Here is an 18,651-nt window from a genome sequence, read left to right on the forward strand (position 1 = left end):
GGGTTGCTGTGGGGCACCCAGAAAGAAGACCCAAAGGCTGCATTCATCCCACATCTCTTCATTGTGCCCCTCTGCTGCATCACACATTTTTGGGGGGGGTCCCGAAGTGGGGGGGGTCCCAATATGGGATGGGCTCTGTTCTGGGGTAGAGGGTCTCAATGAAGATGGGGGATCCTGAAGTCAGGGGGGTCACAATGAGGGAGGTCCCGTTCTGGGGGGTCTCCTACGCATCACCATCAGGGAGGAGCAAATTGGGGACCCCCCCTGTGATGGGGAAACGTCGCCCCGAATCCGGGCACTGCAGTTCGCCCTCCATCACCTCCACCTGCAACAATGGGGAGGCACAAAAATAGGGGGGGGTCACCCCAAAATTGCAGGATCACCCCCCCCATAAAAGGGATTTCTAACCCCAAATTGCGGTTGTTAGACTCAAATTTGGGGTTTTTAGATTCAAAACTGGGGGAAGGTTAAGCCCTCCCCCACCTCAACCTGCAACAATGGAGGGGACCCTAAAACTGGGGGATCAACCCCCCCCCCCCATAACAAACATTTCCATTCCCAGCCCCAAAAGCTGCTTCTTTCACCCCAAAAAGGCCCCCCTCCCCCTACCTCCAGCAGGACGTGGTGCAGCCGAAGCAAGAATTCCTCCTCAGCATCATCGGGTGGGGGGGGCTGGGGGGGCAGAGCTGGGGGGTGACCGACCTGGGGGGGGCATTAATTAATGGAGGAGGGGAGCATTAATTTACCGGGGGGGGCAAAAGTTAAGGAGGGAGTATAAACTATGCGGGGGGGAAATAATTAAGAGGGGGAGCATAAATTAAGGGGGGGGCATGAATTATTGGAGGGTTGAAATAATTAGGTGGGGGCATAAATTATGGGGTGGTGTAAATTAAGGGAGGGTATAAATTAAGTGGGTGCAGAACTTAAGGGGGGGCAAAAAAAACCCACAAATGGGGGCTCCCCTCCCCCAAAAATCCCCACACAGCCCCCAAAAAGCCCCAAATCCCCCCCAAATGACCCCAAATCCCACAAATCAAGTGTCCCCAAAAGCCCCAAATCCCCCCAAACGCCCCCAAACCCAAAAATCCCCCCCAAAAAACCCCAAACCCGCCCCAAATCCGCCCCAAAAGCCCCTGCCGCCCCCATTCCCGCTCACGCTCTCAGCCGCGCTCAGCAGCGCCTCCCAGTGGAGCCTCGGCAGGAGCCGCGCCACGAAGGCCGCGTTGAACGGTACGGAACGGACCCGAACCTCCGAGGCCTGAGGGGAGGAAAGCGGGACCGGAAGCCGTTACCGGGAGCTGATGTAGAGGGGGTGCGGTGGGGGGGAGCTGGGGTTACCCGGATGTGGAATGGAAAACCGGCGCCGGGCTGCAGGCCGCGGACGTGGGAGGTGAGGAGGTTGTGCGTGAGGAGCTTCATGGCGGCACTGCCGCTTCCTGTGGGGTGGAGCTTCCGCTTAGAAACTTCCGGTGCGGTGGGGCTTCCGGTTGGTGAGGAGCTTCCGGTGGGAGCGAAGGTGAAAAATGAATCCGACCGAAAGTGGGGAAGTTCGGAGAGAGAGCGGGACCAGAATTGAGGTAGTGGGGGAGTCCACCTGACCGGAAGTGAAGGGATTGGGTGAATTGATCTGACAGGAAGTTGCGTATTCGACTCCATTGGAAATCGGGTCCGACCGGAAACTGGAAGAACGGAGTTCATGGTCCTACCGGAAAGAGGTCCGGGCAGAAATTGGGGGAATTGAGGAAATGGGCCCCACCGTAAACTGGGACCTCACAGCCCCGCCCCAACGCGGCCCAACGGTCCGTTCCCACGGCTCTGCCCCAGGTTGAAGGCGGCGGGGGGGGAATCTGGGGAGAAACAGCAGATTTGGAGGCAGATGTTGAAATGTGGGGTGAAACAATGCCAAGAAAAAGCAAAAACAACAGAACTGCAGCACCAGGAGTAAACTTTTATTTGCCCCAAAATTGGGTAAGTGGGGGAAGAACGGGGGTTATGGGGCACCAGGAGAAAGATTGGGGGAGAGTTCTGAGTAGGATGAATCCCATTGGGGGCCTCTAAGGAGAGATCGAGAATTTGAGGGGGGGACCCTGATGGGATGGGGTGACAATGGGAAGGGTCCCTAAGGGGACTTGGGGGGGAGGAAGGGTATGGGTAGCCACAATGCAGCACACAGGGACAGTGGGGCACAAGAGAGGCCCCAAGAAGGGGTTCCCATGGGGCAGAAAGTGGGAGCCCATGGTGGGTAAGGGGGGGGGGGATGTCGTGGTGTTGGGCTCCTCACAACTGGGGGTCCCCGAAGAACATTGGTGTAGTGTCTGGAGTGGAATGCTGGGGGCAGGGGGGGGCACTGCGGTACCCCTATGGGGCAGAGGCACAATGGGAACCCATGGAGCGGGGGTCCCTACTGAGGGGGCAGACGCAGAAGGAGCCCCTCGTAGGGCTGCAGCTGCAGCTCCGCCATCTCCACGGGGGTCTCGGTGCCAGGGGGAGGGGATCCGTGTGTGCTTAGCACTAAGCGAGCGCGGGGGGGCAGAGGGGGCGGGGTGGGGCCAGTGGTGGGCGTGGCCACTTCCGATCGGGGCCGGAAGGGGTGCAAGGACTCTGCCCCCGGGTTGAGCAGGAGCAGGAAGCGCTCCCCGGCCCCGGCCCCCCTCAGCACGGCCACGCCCCTATCAGGCCCCGCCCACAACACCTGGGCCCCGCCCACTGCCAAGGTCTTCTCCTTCTTCCGCATTGCCCGGAGGCGGCGGCTCAGTGACAGCAACTGTGCCTAAAAGGGGGGATTAGAAGAGTTAGAATAGGCCATGCCCCCTCCCCACATCGCCCTGCTCCCCCCCTTGTTCCCCCTCTTTCCTTCCCCCTTCAGCTTCTCTCAGCGGGCCCACCCCTAGACATTGCCCTTTGAATTGATAACGACAATTGCCATTTGAAACTGCAGTCCTGCCCCCTTTAAGCCACGCCCCTCTTTAAACCACCCATCTAAGGGCCAATCCTGAGGCACTGCCTCTTGAAGACACAAGTAGGTGTTGCCCTTTTAAGAGCAAGCAGCCTACAACCCCGCCCCCGCTGTAGCCCCGCCCACCTGGCTGCTGTTCCCGTCTTCTTGCAGTGCCTTTAATTCCGTCCACGGCATCGGGGTCAGCTGGGGGGGGCAAAGGTCAGAGGGCAAAGGTCAGGATTCCATAGGGAAGGCTACCCCCCACCCCATAAAACCCCCCATCACCCATCCTACCCCACAACCCGCTTACCCCATAACCCCATCTCTCACCCCACAACCCCCCACCCCATAACCCCCCAAAAGTCTGTCCACCCCACAAGCCCCCCCAAAGCCCCCTTACCCCATAACCCCATCTCTCACCCCACAACCCCCCACCCCATAACCCCCCAAAAGTCTGTCCACCCCACAAGCCCCCCCCAAAGCCCCCTTATCCCATAACCCCATCTCTCACCCCACCCCACAACCCCCCCTCCCCCAGACCATCCCGGCCCCCCCCACCTGATCAGACCCCGCCCCCTGGGGGTCCATCAGTCCCACTTCATCTCCATAGTTGAGGGTGGGGGCGTTGGGCAGCCCTCCCCACAGCAGCAGCAGCACTTGGGGGGCCAGGGGGGGGCTCAGCCCCACCAGGTGCTTCCAAGGGGTGCCCACCTGGGGGGGGGAGGCAAAGTTATGGTGTGGAATTGGGGGAGAGGGGGAGGAGACAATCTTGGGGGAGCTCTGAAACTGGTAATTTGGGGCTGGGAGGGTGAGGGTCCCAGGGGCATGCATTCCTTTTATTTGAGTTGGGGGGGGGGATTGGGATCTGGGGAGCCCAAATTCTAGGGTCTGGGGGGGAACCCAAGAATCAACATTCCTCCATCTGGGGTCTGGGGGGTTTCAGGATCACCAAAATTGGGTCTGGGGGGTCCCAGGGGTCAGTGCTCCCCAGTTTTGGGCATGTGAGGGGGGCCAGGGTCCCTATTTTCTGTAGTGTCTTTGGGGAAGGGGGGAAGAGCAGAGGTACAGAAGGTCCAGAAGGGGTCCCAAGAGTTTGGGGCCCCTGCTTTTTGGTCGGGGGGGCCTCCCAGGAGTTCATGTCCTCCAATTCTGAGGGCTGGGGGGGGGGTAAGGGCAAGGTTTTCATGTTCCCAATTTTTGGTCTAGAGGGCATCCCAAAGGCCCCCAGATTTTGGCTCTAAGGGTCCCCAGTTTTTGGGTCTGGGCGGAGTCCCAGGGGTTTTTAGATCTGGGAGGGGGGGGGTCCACTCACACTCCACACCACAGGGACCCCCCCTTGGCTGAGCTGCAGCAGCTGTGCCACGTGGGTGGGATCCAACACCGTTTGGCCATTTTGGGAATCCAGGGGGGGTCCCAGGGGCAGCACCCCCAAAACCAGGGAGACCTTCGTGGAATTCAGCAGATCCTGCAATGAGGAGGGGTCCCGCAGGCGTGTGCCCCCCACCAACAACCTGGGGGGGAGAAAGGGGGGTCAGAGATGTGGGGCGAGGAGATTGGGGAGATTTGGAAGGGGTCAGAAATGGGGGGCGGGGGGAATTAAAGGGAGGTTAGAGTTAGGAAGCAGGGTGGAGATGGGGGGTCAGAGATGGGGGACGAGGGGAAATGGGGAGGTTAGAGAAGTGGAGTGGGGGGAGATGGGTGGCTCAGAGATGTGGGTTGGGTAGGGATCAGAAATGTGGGGTGGGGAGATGAGGAGAATAGGAAGGAGTCAGAAACATAGGGGGGGGATGGGGTGGGGCAGGGGGTAAGAAATGGGCTGGGGGGGAGCCTGGGAGGTCAAAGATGTGGGGCAGGGAGCGTATAGGGAAATGGGGGGTCAGAAACATGGGGCAAATGGGGTGCTCAGGAGCAGAGATGTAGGGCAGTACCTGGGAGTCTCATCAGTGCTCCACTGCTCTGTGATGTTCCGGAACTCAGCCAACACTGAATCCTGTGGGGCAGGGAAGAGTCAGCACCATAGCGCTGCCCCATAGAATCCTACAGGGCTCATGGAACCCCACAGAATCCTACAGGGCTCACGGAACCCCATAGCGCTGCCCCATAGTGCCCTATAGGGCAGCCCCACATCCCCACCCCACAGCACCCCACAATTCTGCCCCACACCTCCAGCTCCTCGATGCCATCCAGGAAGACTCCATCAAAGCCACGCTGCAGCCAGGCCCCGATCGCTTGCTGTGGGGCAGGAGGGGGTCAGCATTCTGCCCCATAGCACCCCAGAACTGCTGTAACCTGCCCCATGGTGACCCCATAGCCACCCCACAACTGCCCCACAACCACCCCACACCCATCCCATACCCACCCCACAACTGCCCAACATCCACACCATACACAACCCCCCCATCCACCCCACAGCCATCTCTCAATCTGCACCCCACCTCACAGCCACCCCCATGTGCCCCCCCCCACCTCATACCCATCCCCCCCCCCCCCCCCCCCCATCTACCCCACACGCACCCTCTAATCTACCCCATATCCCCATCCACCCCATACTCCCCCCACCTGCCCCCCATCTTCCCCACCTTTATGGCACTGCTGCCATTGCTGCGGGTTGGGCCATTTGAGAAGTGGTTCCGCACTGCGCTGTGGTTCAGCTCCACCAACACCTGCAGCCCTGGGGTGGGGGACCGGGTGGTCTCAGCACCCCATTTCTCCCCCTATAGCCCCCCTGAAATCCCCATCATCCCCACCCCCTATTCCCCACCTCACAGCTCCTCCCCAACCCTCAAGACCCCTCAATCTCCCCATAGTCCCTATTCCCCACAGCCCCTCCCAAATTGCCCCCATCCCCACCCCCCAGTTCCCCATTCTCATACCCCAGCCCCCCCTTTCCTATTCCCCCATCTCCCACTCTACTCCCCCCACCCCTCATCCCCCCCATAGACCCCCCAACCCCACACTGCCCCTCACCCCCCACAAATTTGTCACCCCTCCACAAAATCCCATCCCCCACTTTGCCCCCCCATATCCTCATCTGCCCCCATAGCCCCCCCCCCTCCCACCCCAAAGTCCCCATTCCACCTCTACAACCCCCCTAGCCCACCATTCCCACCCTCCCCAGCCAAAGATCCAATTTCCCCCCCTACCCCTACCACCCTCCTTCCCCCCCCCAGCACTCACCATGCTCCTTTGCTGTCTTCAGGACCCCCCTCAATTCCTCCTCACTGCCCAACTGGGGGGGCCACTCCTCCAGGGGGGGATCTGCAGTGCTGTGGTGGGGGAGGGGGCCCAACAGCAGCCCCCCCGCCAGGGATGCCACGTAGTCCAGGTGGTCACGGACTTCTGGGGGGGGGGAGTGGGGGGGGTATATTTATGGGGGGGTCAGAGAACTCAAAGTGGGGGGGGGGGGGGGGGCAGTGTTCCAAAATAAAGGGTTGGGATGGAGGGAGGAGGCACAGTGTCCAAAAATGGGAATGAAATAAAGTGGGGGAGGGGGGCTGCAGGGGTCTCAATAACCAAGTGAGGGGGGGCTCAGAGACCTCAGAAAGGGAACTGGGAGGGGATAGGGTGCTAAAACAGTGATAAAGGGGGAAGGGGGGGCACCATAAACAGATACGTGGGATGGAGAGGGATCAACAACCCAAATACTCCAAAACGGCAATGGGGGGGAGGGGGAGGATCTTAAAATGGGGATGGAGGGGGTCTCAATAAGCAGAAATGGGGGGGACGTGGGGCTGACAATCCAAAACAAGGATGGGAGGAGAGGGAGGGGGGCAAAAAGACCTCAAAATGGGAATGGGGGGGAGGGGGGCTTAGGGGGTACAAAAAATTGAATAAATGAGGAAAAGAATAAAAAAGCTGATGGGGTAGGAAACATAAATGGGGGAATTTCAGAGGGGAGGCCACGGGGACTTTTACAGAGATCATGAGACTCGGGGGGGGGTGAGGGGGGTGGGGGAGCACGTGTTGGTCACAGCCTTGAAGCGACCTTAAAAGGGGGGGGAAGGAGGGTGTGATCTCGTGTTGGAGGGGGGAAAGCCCCAAGTAGGTGGGGGGGTCATGAGTGACACTGGGTGGGAGGGGAGTGAGTCCTAAAAAAACTTCATGTGAGGGTAGGGGGGGGGTCTCCACTTGGCGGGGGCTTCCTGAAGAGACCCCAATGGGGGAATGGAGGTGGGGCGGGGGGCGGACAGTCTGGGGGTCCCAAAGTCACCCCATGGGTGGGAGGGGGAGTTCCTCATGATGGGGGGGAGGGAAATCTCCAAGTGACTCCCTAGGGGGGTGTAGGACCCAAAATGATCCATGGGGAGGTGGGGGATCTGAAAGTGACCACATGGAGGGGGGGAGTAACCCCATGGGGGGGTGTCCCCAAACTGGTCCCGTGGGGGGTTGGGGTTCCTTTAAATGACTCCATATAAGGGGGGGCTGCCCCAAATTAACCCCATTGGAAGGGTTGGGAGTCCATGGGTGGGGGGCTTCCACGGTTGCCCCCCTCGCCCCCCCTTCCTCCCGCCGCTCACCCTGCAGTTTCCCCCCGAAGACTTCCGGGGGCGCCCTGTAAAGGCCGCCGCTCCTCCACCACTCGGCGCTTCCGGTCACGTGACACCGCGGGGCGCGGGCCACAATGGCGACGGCGGCTCCCAGCATCCCCAGCCATCCCAACCAGAACGCCGCCAGCAGCGCCGCCCGAGCCCGGGTCCAACCCGGCGCCGCGGCCGCCCGGAGCAGCTCCTCCTTGCCCAGCCCGGTGAACTTCGGCCCCGCCGCCTCGCCGGTCCCAGCGGCCTTCACCAAGCCGTTCTTCTCCGGGCCGGCCGCGCCGCTCTCCGGGGAGGCCATGGGCTGTTTTTCGGCTTCTAAGGCGGAAAGCTCCACGTCGCGGGGAGCGGCTTCGACGTCCGCGTCCATTTCTAAGGGAGTTTTAGCAGAAAAATATCGCAGGCAAAACACCGGAACGCGCCGCCGCGCTTCTGAGAGGAGGGCGAGCAGTGCAGCCGTTATATAACCGATGTCAGCCCACCCCCCGTCGCACTGGTGTCTGATTGGTCAGATCGACTGCCTGGAGCCCTGGCTTCCGGTCACGCGCCCGCATTGCATCAGTCTGTTGTGTGACCACGCCCACATCCGGTCGCGCAAACGGACTTCCGGTTACGGCCCCGCGCGCAGCCGTAACTGAGTGGCCGCGCCTCACTTCCGATTGTGCTCTGAATTTCGGCCACGGACTCTCTAGCATTGAATAGAAACCGATTGGTCACGCTCGCTTCCGATCATGCCCCAACGTTGCATCCCATCGACGGGATGCCATTCAGAGGGACCTCGAGAGGCTAGAAAGGTGGGCCCGGGTGAACCTGATGAGGTTCAACACGGCAAAGTGCAGAGTTTTGCACTTGGGCTGGAGGAATCCCAAGCATCCCTACAGACTGGAAGGAGCGGTCCTTGAGAGCAGCCCTGCGGAGAAGGACCTGGGGATCTTGGTAGACGAAAAACTTAACATGAGCCAGCAGTGTGCCCTTGCGGCTCGGAAGGCAAATGGGATCCTGGGCTCCATCAGAAGAGGGGTGGCCAGCAGGGACAGAGAGGTGATTGTTCCCCTCTACTCTGCTCTTGTGAGGCCCCATCTGGAATACTGCGTCCAGGTCTGGAGCCCCCAGTACAAGAAAGACAGGGAGCTGTTGGAGAGGGTCCAGAGGAGGGCCACGAAGATGATCAGGGGACTGGAGCACCTCCCCTATGAGGACAGGCTGAGGGAGCTGGGCTTGTTCAGCCTGGAGAAAAGAAGGCTGCGGGGTGACCTCATTGCAGCCTTTCAGTACCTAAAGGGAGCCTACAAAGAGGAGGGGAATCAACTCTTTGAAAGGGTTGATAACTGCAGGACGAGGGGAAATGGTTTTAAGCTGAGGGAAGGGAGATTTAGGTTGGACGTCAGGGGGAAATTCGTTACGGAGAGAGTGGTGAGGTGCTGGAACAGGCTGCCCAGGGAGGTTGTGGATGCCCCGTCCCTGTGATTTGCGGAATCAAACTCTATAACCCAGAGTTAGGTTATAAAGCAGGTATGTTTTATTCAGCATTTGGCGCCAAGCTGGGTGCAAGGGGGATAGCTCCTCCAAACTTGCACACCGTAAGGAAGAAGCTTGGTACAGATATAGGCCGAACGAATACACAATCAGTGGAATTCACATGCATATTCATTACATTCCTGACGTATCAACATTTGGTCCCGCCATGAGCAGTGGGGGTCTCCTTTGCATGGGAGAAGACACATTGTCTCTGACAGAAGTAATCCTATCCTGACCCATTCCTTGTGTCAACAGTTTCCAGATGCCCTTTTCTTATCTGGCCACACATCCTGCTTACCTACATTCCTAAACAAGAGTTAATCCTTATCTTGTCCTTTCCTTACTCAGTACAGTGTCACTCTTCTGATGTCCTTTACAATGTATAACAGCCACTCTGCTCTTTGGTAGATTTTCATCATACTGAATTTGTTTTCCATGTGTGTAAGAAAATCTCACTCTTTGCAGATGGTACCATGAGTGGGTACCACCCCAAAAACATATTTAGTTCTTGTCAAGGCAGTTATTTCAGCCTTCTGAGCAGAAGTCCCCACAGGTAATGGTTTTGCTTCAATTACCTTGTCAGTAGCAGTTACTGCATGTCCTGCCTTACAGTTTCCTTGTCTCACAAAGCTGCTTCCGTCCTCAGTGTCGTCCAGCAGTTCCTCCTGTAGGTCTGACCAACTGGCATAAATAGTCTCCCTGCAGAGCACACTGCTGGCTTGGAGGTAGCTCTGCATTGGTGTTCTGGGTGTTCAGCAAACTGCTTCCTTCTCTTTGATCAGTTCTGCTTTCTGTTGATAAACTTGATAGCCAATTAAGTCAAGAAATTGAGCAAACTCACAGTCCACTGTACACAGTCCTCCTTTGTTACTGCAGTATCCACATACTGTAGACTTTCTTTTGCAAAACCAGGCAGAAAAAGGTGTACTTCAAATCCAGAACGGTAAACCCCACCTACTTATTCCTTAACTTGGTTAATAAAGATCAACATTTCTATTAATTGCCCTCAAATCTTGTACCAAACTATAACTCTTGCCATCCAGTTTTTCATTTGCAAGATCAGGGTGTTTTATTTGGATTTCTATCCAATTAATAATCCAAAATTCGTAAAGTTATCTATTATTTCTTTTATCCTCCTATAGTCTTGTATCCTCAAAGGGCACTGCTTTACCCTGGTTGGGCTGGCTCCCGTCTTTAACTTAACTTCTATTGGGCTGCATTTTGGCTCTGCCAGGCATTTCTGATGCCTGCAATCCTGTGTATGCCTGATTTAGGATTTACCTAGCTTCTATGGGTACAACATCCATTAATTGGTCTTGCTTGATACTTAGCTCCAATTTTCTCTACTGAATTTAATCTCTTTACCTCTTTATTCTGCTTCCCTAGCTGTAATTTAACCAGTGGATCTGCTAGGGTAAACTTCCCAAATTCCCATCCTTCATTTTTGCAACCAGAGGCGGTTCCCTCTTTCTCAGTAATTCACACATTACTTTCATTGCAGTGGGGCGGAGCCCTCCCCGGGCTCTTCCAGCCCCCCCTTCCCCCTCCCTCTGAGTGGATCCCTGGGTCCTACGCCCTACTCTAGTGCTGCGACAGCAACAGCTGCTGTTATTCCCAATTTCCTTACTATCTCTGTTTCTCAATCAGTTTTTGTTTGTTTGTTTTTCCTTCATATCTCTCACCTCTACATCCCTGTCACACCCTGCTCATCCTTGCCTTCCTCAGCCTGTGTGCTTCCCAAACTTTTCACTTTCCAAACTCTCATCATTACATAAATTACTAACATCATATTTCAGTTTTACCTCCTCCTCTCCAGAGGCTTCCAGTGCTAACACTGGGATTTCGGGTTTCCCAGACCTCTACAGAGGCTATTCTCACTTCCCCTTCACAAGTACAGCAGTCTCCGTCCCGGCTCTCTCTCACACCAAGTACTGCTCGCAGGGAAACGGTGCAGGGGTTGCTCTCACGCCAGCAAGGATTAACTCACTTTCTCTTTAACCCTTTTTCCTTTGTTCCACTCTTAGTACCCTCGTTTACACTTGCAGTTACACTCAATTCTATACCATTAACAATTACACTTTCTTATATAATCAAAACAGTTTGTCTCATTCCCTTCGAAATGCACAAATCTAACCATACAGTTCTTCAGTTTCCATAAATACCCTTAATACCATATAACTTTCCCTTAACAATCTGTGTCATTTGGTTATAAACACCTCACCACAGAAACAGCACTGATTGACCCACCTCCCTCACACATCTCCTTGCAAACGGAACACAGTATTACATAAATGAGTTGATATTCATTCCCCATTCATACACTAGAGGATCTTGTGGTGCCCGAGTTCAACATCCCATTTAGGGGCCACTTTTCCCATCATCCAATTTATAAATTAACCATCATTGATTACAATATTTTATCAGAGTTTTCTTACTTAGAGTGCCCCCAGGTCCCCCTGCAGTATCTCGCCAATGTGCCAGAATACATCCGAGGGGTGTTCTTTTAGGTATTTCCTTTCCCTGTGACCCTCCCATCATGTTGTCTCACTGGTTTGTTATTGCCCTAAGGTTTCCACAAGTAACTCTCAATACTCTAAAATTTCCCCACGCCAGTCCGTGATGCTCGGTCCACCACTCACGGTGGCACTCTGGACACAAATGACGCCACCAACCCCGATATATTTCTTCACACACTAGACAACATATAATATAAATGGGGCAACACTCGTTTTCAGGGTGGAATGCACACCTTTCCTCAGGCCCCTCTTCCCAATTTATAAAGTATAAATTCCCATCACCATCACAATCCATAAACAGAAAACCCGTACGGACGGACAAACAACAGAAAAAGACAACTTTTGCTTCGTCCGTCTCCGGCCGTTTCCCTCGCGGGAGCACGGAACCGCGGATCGGGGACTCCACTTTCGCCCCGTAGCTTAGCTACGTCTCAATCACACCACACTCATCCCGACACTTAGGTTTGCTAGCTCAGGTACCACCTTAGTTCATATGTTTAAAGGATATCCCAAAATATCAATGACAGTTATTCAAATACACAGTACTGGACATTTACAGCAGATGACAACAACTGCGCAGATTACCATTCCTACCACCGCGGCTACAATAATGTAGGTTATCATTTGACAAGTATCAGCACTATACCTCGCTAACCCCGGGTGGGACTCTAACCCACAATCTCTAGAATTAGCGTGAGTTCCAGATTGTTATGAACTCGTGATTACTAATGCCCAATCATTAGTCTAGCTTCCAAGTGCTAGCCAGAGGTGGGACTCGAACCCACAATCCCTGGAATCAGATATAGTGCTTTACGATACTTGCCCCTCTGGTAATTACCTTCCCGTCCCGTACCTCTGGACTAGTCCATCCTCAGGGTAAAACCCTCCCGCGTGGGGCGTCCCCTCACGTCTTACGGAGTCCCCTGCTCCTGCGTACGCCTTACGGAGCCTTCCCTTTAAACGTACCTGGTCCGCTGCCAGATGGTCCTTGTCTATCCCCGCAGTGATCGGATGAGAAGGGGGAGTCCTTCCAAGAATTCTCAGGGCGCGCCAAAGGCGTCCCCCTCCTCAACTGGTCCTGCAGCCGAACAGAGATTGTCCCATCTGGGGTGCCAAATTGATTTGCGGAATCAAACTCTATAACCCAGAGTTAGGTTATAAAGCAGGTATGTTTTATTCAGCATTTGGCGCCAAGCTGGGTGCAAGGGGGATAGCTCCTCCAAACTTGCACACCGTAAGGAAGAAGCTTGGTACAGATATAGGCCGAACGAATACACAATCAGTGGAATTCACATGCATATTCATTACATTCCTGACGTATCAACATTTGGTCCCGCCATCAGCAGTGGGGGTCTCCTTTGCATGGGAGAAGACACATTGTCTCTGACAGAAGTAATCCTATCCTGACCCATTCCTTGTGTCAACAGTTTCCAGATGCCCTTTTCTTATCTGGCCACACATCCTGCTTACCTACATTCCTAAACAAGAGTTAATCCTTATCTTGTCCTTTCCTTACTCACCTGGAGGTGTTCAAAGCCAGATTGGATGGGGCCCTGGGCAGCCTGGTCTAGCATTAGGTGGGATGGTTGGTGGCCCTGCCCGCGGCAGGGGGGTTGGAGATTCATGATCCTTGAGGTCCCTTCCAACCCTGCCAATTCTGTGATTCTGTATGAAACATGACATCCTTCACTTCCAGTTGACCCGACTTCCGGCTTGAGTCCTGTGGAGCTGAAGTCCCGCCCCTTCCGGCTGCCATTTTTGCGCCTTTTCCGGTCGCCATTTTGCGCCCTTTCAGCACCGCTGCCGTTTTGTGGGGACCAAAATACAACTTTTCTCCCCCAAATATGGCACTTTCATCCCAAAATACCCATCAGAACCCCACACCATCCCTCAAAGTGTAGCGGTACTTCAAGGAGATAATGTCATACTTTTGGATAAAATGACATATCTGGGGGTGAAAAAAAGGTATTTCAGGGAGAAAATGCCATATTTCAGGGGGAAAATGTCAAATTTTGAAGAGAAAAGTGGTATTTCTAGGAGAAAATGCTGTATTTATGGGGAGAAAATGTCATATATTTGAGGTGCAAAGAGGTATATTAGGGAGAAAATGTCATATTTATGGGGAGAAAACTGGTATTTCTGGGAGAAAAGTCATAATTATGGGGAAAAACAGGTATTTCTGGGAGAAAATATAATATTTTGAGGGAAAAACAGGAATTTCTAAGAGAAAAGGTCATATTTATGGGGAGAAAACTGATATTTCTAAGAGAAAATGTCATATTTATGTTAGAAAAATGGTATTTCTGCAAGGAAAAACAATATATTAATGATAAAATTGGTATTTCTGGCAGAAAATGCCCTATTTATGGGAGAAAACAGGTATTTCTGGGAAAAAATATATATTTGGGGAGAAAATTGGTATTTCTGAAAGAAAATGTCCAATTTTTATGAGAAAACTGCTATTTCTTTGATAAAATGTTGTATTTATGGGGAAAAACAGGTATCTCTGGGAGAAAACTTCATATTTGGGGGGAAGAACAGCCATTTGGGGGGAAAAATGTCATATTTGTGGGGAGAAAACAAGTATTTAGTGGAGAAAAAGTTATATTCTTGGCGGAAATCTGGTATTTATGGGAGAAAAAGTCACATTTTCAGGGAAAAACAGGTATTTCCGTGAGGAAATGTCATATTTCTTGTGAAATTCTGTATTTCACAGAATCACAGAATCACAGAATCGTAGGGGTTGGAAGGGACCTCCAGAGATCATCGAGTCCAACCCCCCTGCCAAAGCAGGTTCCCTACACCAGGTCGCACAGGTAGGCATCCAGGCGGGTCTTGAATATCTCCAGAGAAGGAGACTCCACCACCTCCCTGGGCAGCCTGTTCCAGTGCTCCGTCACCTCACCGTAAAGAAGTTCTTGTGCACATTGGTGCGGAACTTCCTGTGCTCCAGCTTCTGGCCATTTCCCCTTGTCCTGTCTCCGCACACTGCTGAAAACAGTCTGGCCTCGCCACTTTGCCCCCCACACCTTAGACATTGATAGACCTGGATCAGGTCCCCTCTCAGTCTTCTCTTCTCAAGGCTAAACAGACCCAGCTCACTCAGCCTTTCTTCACAGGGGAGATGCTCCAGGCCCTTCACCATCTTTGTGGCTCTCCGCTGGACTCTTTCCAAGAGATCCCTGTCTTTTTTGTACTGAGGAGCCCAGAACTGGACACAGTACTCCAGATGAGGCCTTACCAGGGCAGAGTAGAGGGGGAGGATCACCTCCCTCGACCTGCTGGCCACGCTCTTTTTAATGCACCCCAGAATGCCATTGGCCTTTTTGGCCACAAGTGCACACTGCTGGCTCATGGCCAACCTGTCGTCCACCAGGACACCCAGGTCCCTCTCCGCAGAGCTCCTCTCCAGCAGCTCATCCCCCAACCTGTACCGGTGCATGCAATTATTCCTCCCTAGGTGCAAGACTCTACACTTACTTTTGTTAAACCTCATCTGGTTTCTTACTGCCCAGCTCTCCAGCCTGTCCAGGTCTCGCTGAATGGCAGCACAGCCTTCGGGTGTGTCAGCCAATCCTCCCAACTTCATATTATCAGCAAACTTGCTGAGGGTGGCCACTATCCCCTCATCAAGGTCATTGATGAAGATGTTGAACAAGACCGGACCCAGCACCGACCCCTGGGGAACACCGCTGGTTACAGGCCTCCAACCAGACTCTGCACCGCCAATGACAACCCTCTGTGCTCTGCCAGTCAGCCAGTTCTCAACCCACCTCACTGTCCACTCATCTATCCCGCACTTCCTCAGCTTTGTTATAAGGATGTCGTGGGAGACAGTGTCAAATGCCTTGCTGAAATCAAGGTAGACTACGTAGGGGCATTCTGTGTATTAAACTATGTTCTGTGTCTCTTCTGACTTCATTTTGCAGCTCAGTGGGGTTTAAGGATTGCCTGAGCTCCTCTAATCCATGGTGTGAGATCTGTGCAGCAGGTAATGAACATCACGAGTTTCACGTTGGTGCTCTGCTTGTGTGCAGGTGGGTTTGCAATGTAGTCCAACTCCCCACAGTGAGCATCCACAGCTGGAGCAGGTTGCTCAGAGCCTGACCCAGCCTCGCCTTGAAAGGGGCAGCGCATCCACCACGTCTCTGACAACCTGTTCCACTGCCCCACCACCCTCACTGTGGAAGACATTTTCCATGTATCTAGCCTCATTTTTCCCTTGTTCTTTCCTTTAGGCATTGAAAGGCTGTTACCAGGTCACCTCGGAGCCTTCACTTCTCCAGGCTGAGCAGCCCAGCTCTCTCTCCTTATAGGAGAGGTGTTCCGTCCCTCGGTTCCTATCTGTGGCTGTGCTCTGGATGTGCTCCCACAGTTCCATGTCTCCCTGCACTGAGGACTCCACATCCAGATGCAGCTCTCCAGGTGAGGCCTCACCAGCGCAGAGCAGAAGGGCGGGGATCACCTCCCTTCGCCCGCTGATTGTGCATCTTTGGATGTCGCCCAGGATACGGTTGGCTTTCTGGGCTGGAAGGGCCCATTGCTGGTTTGTGTCCAGCTCCCACCCACCAGTGCCCCAGGCCTTACGGGGCAGGACTATGCTCAGTGCTTTCATCCCCCAGCACGTTTTGGTGGTTGGTGTTCCCTCATCCCAGCTGCTGACCCTGCACTTGGGTTTGTGCCCCTACTCAGCCTGTTGAGTCCCTCTGCATGGCATCCTGTCCCTCTGGTGTGTCACTGCACCCACAGCTCGGTGTCATTAGGGTGCACTTGATCCCACTGTTGATGTTACTGATGAGGGGCAATCCCAGATGTTTATACAAACTGGGCGTAGAACCTTGAGAGCAGCCCTGCGGAGAAGGACTCGGGGATCCTGGTGGATGAGAAGCTGGACGTGAGCCAGCAGAGCGTGCTTGCAGCCTGGAAGGCCAACTGTATCCTGGGCTGCATTAAAAGAGGGGTGGCCAGCAGGGAGAGGGAGGCGATCATCCCCCTCTGCTCAGCTCTTGTGAGGCCCCATCTGCAGCACTGCGTCCAGGCCTGGAGCCCCAGCACAGGAAGGACGTGGAGCTCTTGGAGCGGGTCCAGAGGAGGGCACTGAGATGGTCAGAGGGCTGGAGCACCTCTCCTATGAGGAAATGTTGAGGGAACTGGGACTGTTTCTCTCAGAGAAGAGCAAGCTCTGGAGAGACCTCATCACAGCCTTCCAGTACTCAAAGGTAGGGCATAAGCAGGAGGGGCAATGGCTGTTTACGAGGGTGGATCAGGACAGGACAAGGGTAAATGTTTTAAACTGAGACAGAGGAGGCTTAGGTTGGTTATCAGGAGGAAGCTTTTCACACAGAGGGTGGTGATGCACTGGAATGTGTGCTTTAGAGTCACTTCCAGGAGGATCTGCTCCGTGATCGTTCCCAGCACAGAGGTGAGACTGACATGGTGGTCATTCCCTATCCTTAATGACAGGTGTGCCTTTTTACTCACCAGGGACTTCACCTGACTGCTTGACTTCTCAAACACCACTAAGAGTGGCTCAGTGACTGCAGCAGTGAATTCCCTCAGAACTCTGGGACTCATCAGGACCCACAGACTCCTGGATGTTCGGGTCCTCAGGTGGTCCAGAACCTGATGTCCCATCATGGTGTGGGATGGGGAGGGGTCTGTGGGGCTGGCATTGCTTCCTCAATCCCCACCTACCAAACCAAAGGTGAGGGCTGTGTGTGATGAGCAATTATCAGAGAAGAGGGAAGCTAAAATGTTGTTGGGTCCCTGAGCCTTCTCCTCGTCTGTTGTTCCCAGCTGCAGTGCTGCTGTAAGCAGCATCGTGCACAGAGTGCAGCCACGTTGCTCTGAGAAAGGAGCACTGCAGTGCACGTTTGTGAAAGAGGCACTACCCTACATATGGGGGCAGTGCCTTCAGTACTGTGTTGTTCCAACAGTGGCAGCAGAGCTGCAGTGCTCCAGAGTGCCGTAACGACTGCATGGAGGTGCGTGGGTCTTCATGAGAACAGCCAGAACTGAAATCTGCATTTCCTGGGATGCCCCAGGACCTCTCTTTGCTGACTGGTAATTGTCTGCCCAGCAGGTAGGGGCAATGCACACCCACCAGTGTTTACCCATTCCATAGCATGGCACAACATGGTACTCCCAGAGCTCTTATTGCACTTAATGGTGTTCAAAAGGCTGTCTGTCCTTTTCTTTCTGTGTTCTCCTTGTCTCTGGCCTTTCACTGCAGTGTTCCCCTTCTCTCTGCCTTTGATGTTCCTATTACATTCTCTTGCCCTCCTGTTTTTGTGTTCCATGCCACGTTCTCTTGGCCATTGCCCTTGGCTTTCTTTGCTGCCTTCACTTCAACATTCGGTTTCAGCATTCCCTGCTGCGTTCTCTCACCCTTCTGTTTTTGGCATTTCCTTTCGTCTTCTCGTGGCCTTTGCCTGGGCATTCCCTTGCCCTCCTGTTTTTGCGTTCCATGCCACATTCTCTTGGCCATCGCCCTTGGCTTTCTGTTGCCACATTCTCTTCAGCATTTGGTTTTGGCGTTCCCGACAGCATTCCCTTGCCCTCCTGTTTTGGCGTTTCCTGCCATGTTCAAGAGAATGGCCCTTGCCTGGGCATTCCTTGCAGCATTCTCTTTGACCTCCTGTTTTGGTGTTCCAGCCGCATTCTGCATTGGCCTTCTTTGCCGCGTTCTCTTTGGCCTCCTATTTTGGCACTTCCTGCCATGTTTTCTCTTAGCCCTTGCCTGGGCATTCCATGCCGTGTTCCCTTGGCCTTCTGTTTTGGCATTTCTTGCTTTGTTCTCTTGTCCTTTGCCCTTGGCCTTTCCTGCTGTGGTCTCTTTGGCTGTATATTTTGGCCATTCCTGTTGCGTTCTCCTTGCTCTCACCTTGGCTTTCCATTGGGTGCTCTCTTTGCTTTTGCCCTTTCCTTAACCTTGGCTGTTTGCTTTGCATTTACCTTGGCTTTCCATGGGAGTTCTGCTTCCCTTTGCCTTTGGCACTCTGGGAGTAGCTGGGAGGCAACGTTCATGTAAACCTTGACCTGAACCCACAGCTGAATGGGAGTTCTAACAATAATTATGTTAACCTGCAGTGTATCTGTAAACCACACCCTTAACTTTAGAAGACCTCAAGCAAGCAGGGACCTC

The 18,651-nt window shown here is 54.0% G+C and overlaps 2 protein-coding genes across 2 annotated transcripts; both read right to left on the bottom strand.

Annotated features, from left to right (window-relative positions):
• Positions 1-42: 42 nt before the first annotated feature.
• On the bottom strand, positions 43-1,597 carry TRMT112 (tRNA methyltransferase activator subunit 11-2). The gene is made up of 4 exons (XM_031607112.2): positions 1,339-1,597; positions 1,157-1,258; positions 610-702; positions 43-325 (listed from the first exon to the last, which is right to left on the bottom strand). The coding sequence occupies exons 1-4, from the start codon at positions 1,417-1,419 to the stop codon at positions 224-226; spliced, it is 378 nt and encodes a 125-aa protein (XP_031462972.2). The 5' UTR covers positions 1,420-1,597; the 3' UTR covers positions 43-223.
• A 331-nt stretch (positions 1,598-1,928) lies between these two features.
• Positions 1,929-7,963, bottom strand: SLC3A2 (solute carrier family 3 member 2). The gene is made up of 9 exons (XM_031607111.2): positions 7,456-7,963; positions 6,116-6,277; positions 5,518-5,609; positions 5,102-5,170; positions 4,867-4,928; positions 4,251-4,449; positions 3,497-3,649; positions 3,083-3,142; positions 1,929-2,770 (listed from the first exon to the last, which is right to left on the bottom strand). Exons 1-9 carry the CDS (start codon positions 7,841-7,843, stop codon positions 2,402-2,404), a joined length of 1,554 nt encoding a protein of 517 aa, XP_031462971.2. The 5' UTR covers positions 7,844-7,963; the 3' UTR covers positions 1,929-2,401.
• Between the last annotated feature and the right edge of the window lie 10,688 nt (positions 7,964-18,651).

This window comes from Phasianus colchicus, chromosome 37 (assembly GCF_987193195.1).
Source record: "Phasianus colchicus chromosome 37, bPhaCol1.hap1.1, whole genome shotgun sequence".
NCBI lineage: Eukaryota > Metazoa > Chordata > Aves > Galliformes > Phasianidae > Phasianus > Phasianus colchicus.

What these genes read in the sequence shown, in the direction of transcription:
- TRMT112 (XM_031607112.2), bottom strand. Translation starts at nt 1,419, where the DNA reads ATGAAGCTCCTCACGCACAACCTCCTCACCTCCCACGTCCGCGGCCTG. An exon ending in GTTTTCCATTCCACATCCGG is followed by an intron (nt 1,259 to 1,338) that starts GTAACCCCAGCT and finishes TCCTCCCCTCAG; the next exon opens with GCCTCGGAGGTTCGGGTCCG. An exon ending in TGCACCACGTCCTGCTGGAG is followed by an intron (nt 326 to 609) that starts GTAGGGGGAGGG and finishes CCATTGTTGCAG; the next exon opens with GTGGAGGTGATGGAGGGCGA.
- SLC3A2 (XM_031607111.2), bottom strand. Translation starts at nt 7,843, where the DNA reads ATGGACGCGGACGTCGAAGCCGCTCCCCGCGACGTGGAGCTTTCCGCC. An exon ending in ATGGCAGCAGTGCCATAAAG is followed by an intron (nt 5,171 to 5,517) that starts GTGGGGAAGATG and finishes CCTGCCCCACAG; the next exon opens with CAAGCGATCGGGGCCTGGCT. An exon ending in AGGGGGCGGGGTCTGATCAG is followed by an intron (nt 3,143 to 3,496) that starts GTGGGGGGGGCC and finishes TGCCCCCCCCAG; the next exon opens with CTGACCCCGATGCCGTGGAC.